This window comes from Solanum verrucosum, unplaced genomic scaffold (assembly GCF_900185275.1).
Source record: "Solanum verrucosum unplaced genomic scaffold, falcon-dt-bn FXZP01000238.1, whole genome shotgun sequence".
NCBI classification, from domain to species: domain Eukaryota; kingdom Viridiplantae; phylum Streptophyta; class Magnoliopsida; order Solanales; family Solanaceae; genus Solanum; species Solanum verrucosum.
Window position 1 is genome coordinate 2730526 of NW_026020630.1, and position 12378 is coordinate 2742903.

Here is a 12378-nt window from a genome sequence, read left to right on the forward strand (position 1 = left end):
AAAAGTGGGAGTTCATAGTAAACTCGGACAAATTCACATGCAACGAAAAGAAATAAAATTAGCATTCACACTTAAACTTGTTCACAAAAATAACATCTCTAGTAAAAAACAAATAAATAAAGTAATAAATAAAAAAGGTATGAGTTTGATTCCTAACGAGGTAAACTAGGAAATTCACAACAAAATAAGGCTACTACCAATGTATACTTGACAGATTTCAAGGGGACGCAAATTAAGAAGAGAAGAAGTCTAATTTTGACAGTAAGAAAGCACGTTTGAGTTGACCAAAGATAACATATCACTGCTTATCATACTTTTAAAAAAAACAATAAAAATGCCTCACACATGTTCATTCTAGAAGGTAATAGCACATTAATATTAATAATCAATAAAATGGGGCATATTAGATGATGCACTATAATCTAGCGTGGCTTGAATATGATGAAAATATATTAAATGTTCAAACTAATATAGCAATGATAATCAGGCCGCGGGAGAGGCAACCTTAATAATGATCATTGAATCAAGACAAGCTATTTGTTATTACCATTATTCATATACTTAGCCATCTATAGCTGAACAGTAAACAATTTAGACAAGAGCCAGATTCAAATAGAAAGGACAATGAATTTTAACAATATGATCCTACACCACGGTTCAAGAAATCTCAATTTTTGCACCTTGCTGGGATGTGGCCGAGCATAAATTAGCTCATTTGCTTCAAAAGGGGGGAGCTAAGGGATCGACATCAAGAGAAGTTTGCTACCAAAATAAATCATGCATCAAATAATCTTAGAGGCCAAGCTCCAACAAACTAAGCTCCGAAAAATAAAATAAGAAACTCAGACTTTATACCATTTTTTACTTACAAACAGTGAACCATTTCGAACTGGATTAGAGGGCAAAGAGATTCGAAAGACAATAGGCAAACTAGTACTAAACTTTGTATCATGGCTTAAGCAAATACGATGAACAAAGTACCAAAACCAAAGACCATAAACAATTTGATAATCATTTTTACACTCAACCTAGATCGAAATAAGAGAAATATGACGGAAAGAAATCAAGCTGCGAAGAGCTCACGACCAAACAAGAATGAGATCCGACATGCTAGCAAATAGTAGTAAACTGCTCCAAAACAAGATGCATACACAAATGATCTCAAATAGGAAGAAAAAGACAGTACTAGCCAATACTCATTTACCAAATCCTAACCTGTAGTGGCCGAAACAAAGCCATCACATATTTATAAGCTATGAAAAGAGGGGGAAGTCTTGGTAGATTTAGTAAGATACATCAACCTATCCCTTTTCAAAATAGCATGAAATTAAAGCAACAATGGCATGTAATACTTAAATTGATTTGTATCCTAGATGCTATACATTATACCATGAGAAAAAGGGAAAGAGACAGTAACTAGGGATAGGAAACAACAAATCATCGAATCGAATCACAAAGTGAATTAAAACTACTTAATATACATTTGAATTTAGTCGAAATGACAAAACGAATTTAAGAGGAAGAGGGGTTACCTTCCTCGGAGCAGCGTTCCGGAACGACGAAGCTTCCACCACCACGTGAAAGAAACTCCAATGGAAGTTTCCGGCGAAAAAGAACGGAGAGCTTAAGCCGAGACCTCAAAACTCGAAACTATTGAATTATAACTATAGAAGTTGGAATTCTTCTTATGACTCTGTACCAACAGTATTCTTTTTTGTCTCCTCTTTCTCCAACCTAAATTTTTCCAACTCAAATCCTCTCTCCCCTGGCAGCAAAGACAACAGAATATATATAGAAGAAGAACTAGGGCCGATTTTGGGGGGAAAGGGATGAAAAATTGATAGGAAAGGGTCCAATAATTCAAACTTCAAATTCATTTCACCATTAAAGGCAAAACACACTTTTCTTATCAAGTTTCGTCCCATTCCGGAAGAGGAAATGGGACAGGCGCGTGCTTGCTCTTCTGTTGGAATCGTACAGATTGAGAGAGACGTTGGAGGAAGATGACAAATGGATCGTACTGGCCTCTGCCCGAAACGTGAAATTGTCGTCGCTTTCTCATGTATTTGGACAGAAACTTGGAGCTGTGAGGATGTCGTGTAGGCTATTGTTAGCGTGAAGAATCTGGAATCCTCTGTTGAAGAAAAGGGATTTGGGCCGGGTTGCTGTTGGTATATTGCATTGCTGCTGAGTTATTTTGTGTGTTGTATGTATGTTGGTGTTTTATAGTAATGTTAGATTGGGCTGAGAATTGGGAGTGGGTCCGTTGATTGTTGTTGGGCTGGCTGGGAAATAAAAATGGTGGGCTGGAGGTTTGAATTGGAATTGGGAATAGGTGGAATAGATTATAGCCAATTGAATTAAGAAAATAGCCATTTGAATTTAATAAATAAAATTGGCTAAAACTCAAATGCAATAAATTAATATTAATTAATTAACGAGCTTCTTTATTTTAACAAGATAAAATAATTACCTTAATTATAAACTAAAGACTCGAAATATAGACTACTAAGGTAGACAAAATTAATTTAATAAAGTATTTAAGTGAAACTAAATTCTTTTTGAGGTGATTTTCGAATATTCATAAGATATACTAATTACATATATAATTATATGAAGTATATTTATTATTTATAAATTATGAAAATCGCCTAAGATCACTCAAAATGACTTTGAAAAGTATTTGAATTTTATAAAACTAATTATTCTAAATTGTTTGGGAATTAAGAAGCTCGTGAATTAATTCCTATCGGGGAGGGTCAAAATTGGGTGTCAACACGGAGCATGCAATGATGGAAATGGATATTGGAAATTTTCACGGATGTTGAAATCCATTTATTCACAAAGTTAGTTTTTAACATTATCTAATATATTTTCATATTTTGAGAAAATTCTCTTTTAATATTTAGTTTTTAGGTAATTGTCGGAGGAATTCAAATCGATGCTTTCACTGATTTACATACTTTGGGTAAGTGAATTGAACTCTCTTCTTCCTTTCTTTGTCATTTCACATAATATAATATATATATAGTCGTTGCTTTTCTTTCTTCCACATAATTTTTCACCTTATTTTGTTAGAGCTTAATTTTTCATGTTTCAGATCTGACCTAGCTATCATCTTTGGAAGAAAATTATTCTAGATAATAATTATGACCATATCTAACTATTATGTTGTTTACCTCATTTTGCTCCAATATTACTTTTTGGTTCCTTTACACTAGATCTTCTAGGTACAGAAGAAAAAGAATATCATTGTCTTTTTAGAACTGTCAGGGATAGTAGCATTAGTGTTGCATTTGGATCGAAGACGTCATCATATGTGATAATATTGATAGATAGAGAATGAATATTTGGAAGACAATAGATTTTATTACTATGTATGGATTAGAATGAAATAAAGATATGTACTCTTTTATACACTAATAATTTTTATTTTTTATTTTTTATTCTAATTGATGTAGATGAAGGATACATATCTCTCGAAGGTGTTTGGAAATGTTCCAAAAATTTAAATTTTGGTTTTATTTCATGTAAATTGGTTCCTTTGTAAGTGATTTTTATATTTATTCTTAAAATTTTCTTTTTATGTTTTCAAATTGGATATAGGATCTACGTGTAAAGTGCGTAATGAGAGATTATTGAGGATAAGTTATATCGACATATTCATACCATTACATGTTATATTATCTTAATTAGCTTCACATTTCTTGCTTGATGGCAAATACAACATTCCACTGTTATGATTAAAAAAAAAAAACATTCCACTATTATGAATTTTATTTAATGAATATGATGTAAATGATAAAGTTAATATTGTTAATTTCAATATTTTCTATATAATAATTCAATAATATGGGATAAACGTGCAACGCACGTTCCTAAGGACTAGTATTATTATAAGTGGGAAGCTCCTAACTTCAAAGTTAGATTACCATTTTGCCTTTTTTAGATTATTTTTTTTTTTTGGAATTTAAGTAAAAAGAAGTCCAAAGGTCAGAACTTTTTAATAAAGAACCATGTCTTCTCTAAGAATTCAATGACTATATTGATATATAACTATACTTCTTCCATAAGAGATAACCCACGTAAGGTTTTTTTTTTTTATTTTCAAAAATGAAAGATTTGTTCTTTAATATTGATCAACTTTTGCATTTGTTTATTATCAATATCATAAAATTGAAAGAATTTTTTATATTATGTATATTGCTCGCTGTTTTCTCTTGTTTTTTTGGTCTTCTTCGTGAACATCTGGTTATATTCTTTTCTTGTATTCAGATTATTTGGAATAATATTATGCCCACTTAACTTTGAAGCACCATGTGATTATTTTTTTTTATTTGTGCAGGTTCTATACAATTAAATTATTGACAATAAATAATTTCTTTCCTTTCTTTTGGTAATAATTTCTTTCCTTTCTCCTGGTAATCGTTATTTCATTATAGAATTATAGTTTTCATTTTTTTTTGGGTGAAATGTTTACACAACACCTTATTAACTAGCAAAACTTATTTTTTTTCTGGTTGCCTTTATTTTGTCTATTTTTTTACTTATCAATGGTTTTACATTTTAAAAGTCTCTAAAAAGAGTTATTATTATATTAATATTATTTTTAATAATAAATATTATCTATAGAATAATAATATAATAGTAAATTCATATTCATTGTACTTAAATCTATGAAACATAATTTTCATTTTTTGTTATATCAATTTTTGAATTTTCAATTGGTGGCATATATTATATTTCTATTCTAAAAGTGGAAAAATTATAAATTGAAAGTTCAATTATCAAAATGCCCATTAAAAATTGTAGGACGTTTTTATCCTTTAATCATAAACAATTTTCTTCATATTCATGTACAAAAGAATAAAAACATTCAAAAAATATACCATTTAATTATAATAATTATTTTTATCAAATTATAATGAATCACCAAAAGGCAAAATGAGTTTAGTTGTCTAACCATCACCATATTTAATAGCTATTAATTCTTTGTTTCTTATTTTTTATTTCTTATTTCTTGTAATTAAAGGGGTAGACAAAAACCTATATCGTTATGTATTCTTCTTAATTAAAATAATTAAGAGTTATTAATTTTGTGGTTTTTGTAGAAATTAACAATAAAAGTTCATCACAACTTTATCAAAAAAACATTACTGACAATTTAAACACTTAATACTTATTTATTACGGTATTTTATTATTTCTATGCAAGTTACAAATTGTACTACTTATTATAAATATTTCATGAGGCTTCATTGAATATTCAAGTTAATTTTCGTCAGTTTTGGTATTTTGGCCCAATTACACAATTCTTTTTTGCACTTCCGTCTTTAGCTCTTCTCTAACTAATCCAATGGTGAGATTTTTGACGTGCTAATTATAAGTTTGTTTTCTTGAATACAAATTTTATGTATTTTAAGATGTGGATAAAAATACATGTAGGTTGAGTCGGAGGCTAAATCACGTAACACTATGAAAAATTACAAAATAGAGGTAAGCATCTTTTGAGGTATTTTTTTAGGAATAATGTAGTTGAATCTCTTTTATTCTGCTTGAACTTTAATGATTTTGACTTTCTGATAGATGACGATAGCATCATACAGAGAGGAGTTTACCCTCAAAGATCTTGAAAAGAAAATGACATATGTATACATTGTTACTGATCTTTAATTTTAGTATATTGCAGGCTTTTAATTTTAGTGTGGATCCAAATATAATACTATTTTTTATAGATGTAAATTGACTATTTTAGATGGTAGGAGATAGTGTACTATATTACATTGAATTTCAGATACTTATGATATATATATATATATATATATATATATATATATATATATATATAGAGAGAGAGAGAGAGAGAGAGAGAGAGAGAGAGGAAGATCCTAGCCTCAAAATTGAATTATCATTTTACCCCTAATTTTCAAGTTGATGATGCATTATTTACTTTAAATGCAATAATGGCTAAATAATGGATTAGGAGAATAAGGAATGTCGGAGTGTATTTGATTTATTAATGTATTCTTAATAAATACTAACTAATGGTTATGATAATCAACCTTATAGTAGACTTTTCTGCTCCTATGTTTAAAAAATGAAAATTTGGCCATTCACATTCTTATGAATTATAAGGACTCACATTTAATATGGATTTTTATATAAAATTTTAGTTACAAAAGAGTGATAAATAGGATAATTATGCTACATTTTATCACACTCCCAAACTTCACAATAATCATAGAAATATGGCATATTTACATAAGAATACAATATCATCCTTTTCGCCTAGAATAGTAAGAATATGGTACTGAGGTTAATATTTATTTTCTTCCATATAAATAATTGCTTTTTAATTGTATGTTATGATGGTTTAAAATGCTGATTTAGGATACTAGCTTTATAAAATTATTCCTACAATTGTATTACTGAAAAAAAGAGTTAGTTATATCATATATGCTTACACTTTAAAATGTGTATACGTATTGTATTTGTGCTTAATTTGGGGTAACTTTCTTTAGAGCTATTTGTAGTAATATTAATTTTGGAAATTTTGGTACAACTTATATTTTATCTTGTCATGTTGTAGTTGTACAAACAGCCACATATTTATTATTTGATTACACATTGCACCTATATAACTAAATTTAATTGCTTTTTCTAAGTTTAGGCAATCCTTAATATTTTGTATTGAACAATTAAGTCATTTAAGTAGCTTAATTATTTGTCAAATTCAAATTGTACTTTCTTTCTTCAAATTTATATTACTCTTTCCACACATGTTTAATATTATCTTATTATTTTATTTTATTTTTAAAAAAGCTAGCAGAATTGGGACACACGTGCAACGCACATATAGGATGTAATAAGATGGAGAAGAGATAATATTGACTTGGGGCCGGAGGCCCAAATCTTGCTGCTTATGCAAATTTTCAGCCCAATCCCTTGATAGGATACACAAATTTAGGCCTTCCAAAGAAAAGAGAATTTACCATGTTCAGTTGTCAAGTAGTTGATTATACGAACTTGTCGATAGTATCTGAGAAAGATATGCTTAGTGTTGGTTAAAGAACATCTAATAAACTCCAAAAGAAGTTAAAATAAGAAGAAAAAACTCAATTAGAAGAAGATTAAGAAGTAAATTAGTTGAAACAGTAACACACCAGATAATCTGGTTCATTGATATCATCCATGGGGTAGACAATATGATCAAAGGCTTTTTCTAAACTAGTAAGACGTCTCGGTTGAGGCAAGTATCAACCTCCAAAGAGTTGAAGATGTTTCATTCTAATCAACCTTACTATTCCTAGTAAATGTAAATGCATCATTTGGTTTCCAAGCAAAACATTTTCCTACTACACTCAAAACACTAATTTTTCGTATTCTTGATCATGAAAAGATCAAAGGGGAATCAGGCAAAAGTAATGTGGAAACTCAGTTTACTTGTAGAGATCCATGTTGAAGAGAGAGATCTAGCTAATGGCTGTTCCAAATTTTGAGTTTTCAATTTTTCTTGTCTTCGCCTTATTAGGAGTACATTGTGGTTTCTCTAATCATTGTTGGTGTTGTTAGAACAACTTTCTCAATAGTATTACATTTTTGGAAGGTTAAGTTGTTACTTTCCTTCTAAAACATTTGACATAATTGTATTTGTTTAGATGGATCATTCTGCTAATTACTCAGTATCACTTGGAAATAAAATGAAACAGAGATAAAAACATTAATGCTACATAGAATTATATTGCTATATATCAAGCATATACAAACAATTAAAGGAAATGCTTTCAATCTTCCATTAAGTCCGTCGTCTCTGAGCTCTCTTCTTTGGCCTTCTTCTTTTGTGAGGCATGAGTCCATCAAAAAATTCCACAAACCATTTTGGCTTACGATATTTAAACATGAGACTCCACATGACAGTTCCAACAACAAGTCCAAAACTGTAGCCTATGACTACTGATTCCCACGTAAATCCACTAAAAAAATACGACTCTTCTTCTTCTTCTTCTTCTTCCTCCAATGGTTGAGGAACATGCGATGGATCACTCGTTCCACATTTCTTTGATAAAGGAGGTCCACATAAATCAAGGTTGCCACCATATGAGTCATTTTCAAATGTGTTGAATTGTGAACCTTGAGGAATGCGTCCAACAAGGAGATTTTGAGAGAGGTTTAAGAATGACAGAAAGTTCATTCTTGTGAATTCCTGTGGAATCTTTCCAGTGAGTCGATTCCAGGAGAGATCTAACGCTTCAAGCATATTCAATTTCACCAGTTCCATTGGAATATCTCCTTTGAGATTGTTATGAGATAAATTGAGTAGCCAAAGTGAGTTGAGATCCTTCAGTGTTTTCGGAATGAAACCTTCAAAATGGTTGCTTGAGAGATCTATGGTTGTCATAATTGTGGTGATTTTTTCTAGCTGAATTTCCTGGTTTTTTATCACCAACCTCACTGAAACCTCATACATTACATTACTAAATCCGATGTAAGACTGTGGTTGCATATATTCGATCTCACCTTTGTCTCTCTCATCTGTTTTGATCATTCCTTTGAAGTTTTCAAAAACTTCTGCAGGCAGTGAGCCACCAAACTCATTATGAGAGAGATCAAAAATCCGTAACACAGGGAAACCAAACTTCAGCCTAGTACTTATAGATCCATAGAACTTGTTCGACTTTAATATAAGGACCTGCAGCTCTTGAAGAGTTCCAAGCCAAGTTGGAAACGTGTCATTCATAGCGTTGTTCCCCACATCAAGGACTTCTAGACCATCACACTTGAGCAACGACATCGGGACAGTTCCTTCAAAATGATTACCATTCAAGACAATGGTTCTCAATGAATTGCTCTGTGCACAAAACGGTGGAAGACTCCCAGTGAAATTATTTCTTCTGAAAGTCCAGCACAGATAGCACAATCATGGATGCTGCCCAAACAATGTGGAACAGAGTTGGGGACTTACATATCATAAGTGAACAACAACTGGAATGTTAGTGGCTTTTTAAGCATCCTTGAGGACTTTTTAAGTGAGAGGCGCCACAGGCTAGAACTCGATGGGTTAGCTATAGCTGGTGGGAGACCGTAGGTACCGGTGAAATAATCGAGGTGCAATGTTTAGTATCAGATGGCATTTTGCTATAGTGGCATCTAAGAGTTCTTCATTGTAAACAATATTAACCAAGCCAAAAAAATAGTGGTATCAATCTGCATAACAGTTATTCAAAAGAAACATACAATTTTTCTTTTTCTTAATTAAGAGATCATGTGTTTTACTAACAATGCTCAGATCCTTCCACCACAAACAAGTCTCCGAAAAAGATACATTAATGCTAAAAATAGCACATACAGTTAAGTTTCTATGAAGAATATACAAACAACAAAAACAGAAAATTAAAAAGCGAAAAAACAGAAACAGAAAAGTTCAATCTTTCAGTCTTCCATTATGTCCGCCATCTCAGCCTTCTCTTCTTTGGCCTTCTACTTTTGTGGGGGATGATGCCGTCAAAAAATTCCACCAATCATTTTGGCTTACGATAGTTAAACATGAGGCTCCACATTACAGTTCCAACAACTAGTCCAAAACTGTAGCCTATGACTACTGATTCCCACGTAAATCCACTAAAAAAATATGACTCGTCTTCTTCTTCTTCTTCCTCCAATGGTTGAGGAACATGTGATGGATCACTTGTTCCACATTGCTTTGATAAAGGAGGACCACATAAATCAAGGTTGCCACCATACGAGTCATTTTCAAATGTGCTGAATTGTGAACCTTGAGGAATGCGTCCAACGAGATGATTATGAGAGAGGTTTAAGAACGCCAAAAAGTTCATTCTTGTCAATTCCTGTGGAATCTTTCCAGTGAGCCGATTCCAAGAGAGATCTAAAGCTTCAAGTGAATTCAATTGCCCCAATTCCATTGGAATATCACCTTTGAGATTGTTATGGGATAAATTGAGTAGCCTAAGTGAGCTGAGATCCTTCAGTGATTTCGGAATGTCACCTTCAAAATGGTTGCTTGAGAGATCTATGGCTGTATCAATTGTGCTGATTCTTTCTAGATCCATATTGTTTCCTTTGATCATCAACCTCACCGAATCCTCGTACACTTCATTGCTGAATATTTGTATCTCAAGTTGTTGGACTTTCTTATGTCTAATGAAAATTGATGTTTTCATATATGTAATGTCACCTTTGTCTGTGCCATTTTTTATCATTGCCTTAGAGTTTCGAAAAACTTCTGCAGGCAGCGAGCCATTGAATGCATTATGAGAGAGGTCAAAAATCCGCAACCTGGGAAAGCAAAACTTCTTCCTAGCACTTATAGGTCCATGGAACTTGTTCAACTTTAATATAAGGACTTGCAGATCTTCAAGAGTTCCAAGCCAAGCTGGAAATGTGTCATTTATCGCGTTATTCCCCAAGTCAAGAACTTTTAAACCAACACAGTTGAGCAACGACACAGGGACAGATCCTTCTAATTGATTACTATTCAAGGCAATGGTCCTCAATGAAGTGCTTTGAGTACATAACAATGGAAGACTCCCACTGAAATTGTTCCTTCTCAAGTCCAATACCGTTAGCTTAGCCATGCTTCCCAAGCAATTTGGAATCGAGTTACTGAAGTTGTTGCGTGATATATCCAGAATATTAAGGCTGCTTAGGTTACATATAAATGAAGGTAGTGGACCTTGAAGGAAGTTAAATTTAAGATCAAGATACTTTAAATTATGATAATGAAATACCCCTAGATGGCCTGTCAAAAAATTATGTGAAACATTTAGGTGCTCTAAAGAGTCCCACCTCATGCTGCTAAACCAGTTGGGGATTCGACCATGTATCTTATTGTTAGAAATATCCAAGACCTGAAGTGTCTTTAAATTTCTCAAGAAGTGTGGAAAATCCTTCAGTTCACAAGATGATAAGAACAAAGCTGATAGTCTAGGAAAGGTGATATTTATTGCCACATCGCCGGTGATGTTATTTGATGAAAAGTCAAGGAAGGCTAGGTTAGTGAGATTCACAAGTGATCGAGGAAAAGGACCATTGAGTTGATTATGACTTAAATACAAAATCACTAATGTTGAGTTTGTTTTGAGCTCATCACCCACTCTACTGAATTGATTATGATGAAGCTGCAAATTACGCAAGGAAGGGAGGCTTAACACCCAAGAGTGTATTGTTCCATTCAGTGAGTTGTGAGAAAAATCTAAGTATCGAAGACTTGTCAAGCTTAACATTGAAAAGGGAAATGGACCGGTGAAGTTGTTATTAGAAAGATCCAAAAAAACTAGCTCTTGGAGGTTAGAGAAAACATCTGGAATTTCACCTGAAAAGGAGTTAGATGAAAGATCCAAACTTGTGAGATGCTCCAATTTAGAGATTGTGGAAGGAATATGGCCACTGAAATGATTACCACCAAAGAACAACTTCCTAATTTGTGTTAGGTTGCCAATGGAATCAGGAATTCGACCAGAGAATTGACATCCAAAGAGGTTCAAGCGATTCAATGAATTCAAGGTGCCAATTGAATCAGGCAGCTCACCGGAGATGCCTGTGTATGAAATATCCAACTCCATTAACAGACTGTTGCTCATCTTTGGAAGAACTCCTTTGAGAAGATCATTGAAACCCAAATACATCCTTTCCAAGTTTAGCAGAAGAAAGAATTTCTCTGTGAGAACACCTTGCAAATTGGTTGATTTAAGATCCACATACCTTATGGAGGAGGAAGACAAATTCATAGGTATCGGAGATGAGATGTTGACAGAAGAGAGAGAAAGTACCTCCAGATTTGTGAAGTTGTGAACCATTGTTTCAAATGTTCTCTCATCAAGTTCACAGTCATTACCAGAAAAGTCAAGTGAAACCAAAGTGGAAAGGTATGAGATTTCCATTGGGATTTTACAATAAGAGAAAGACCATGAGAAGTTGAGATGCGTCAAATACCTCAAGTGGCCAATGTCATTTGGGATTAAAGAAGGATTAAAGTTATTGTAAGCAAGGTTTAGTGTGTGGAGATGATGAAGTTGGAAGAGGCTGCTGTTGGGATGAATACTTCCACCAAGCTGACTGCAACTAAGGTCCAACGCGATAACATGACCGTTTAATAAGTCACAAGTGACTCCATCCCAAGTGCAGCAATCCCTACTCTCATTCCAAGACTTTGTTTTTGGGAAAGAAGTATCACAGAAAATAGAGTACTTTTTTGATATTTCAAAGGGTTGCTTAAACTGAAGCAAAGCAGAAGCTTCACTGGGAGCGCAAAGATGATGAACAACGGAAGAAGAAAAGCATCGACTTAGCAACATAAAACAGAGAAATGAATAAAAGAAAAAGATATACTCCATCTTTCTTTTATGAATTATCCAGCAAATAA

The 12378-nt window shown here is 32.7% G+C and overlaps 1 protein-coding gene across 1 annotated transcript in view; it reads right to left on the reverse strand.

Moving 5' to 3' along the window:
• The window catches only part of LOC125811895 (receptor-like protein 7), a 108426-nt gene that overhangs the window by 58958 nt on the left and 37090 nt on the right, over positions 1 to 12378 (reverse strand). Inside the window, exon 2 of the mRNA XM_049491443.1 lies at positions 8361 to 8688. Within this exon, the coding sequence (XP_049347400.1) occupies positions 8361 to 8688 (328 nt within the window). The remainder of the gene's footprint in view (positions 1 to 8360; positions 8689 to 12378) is intronic.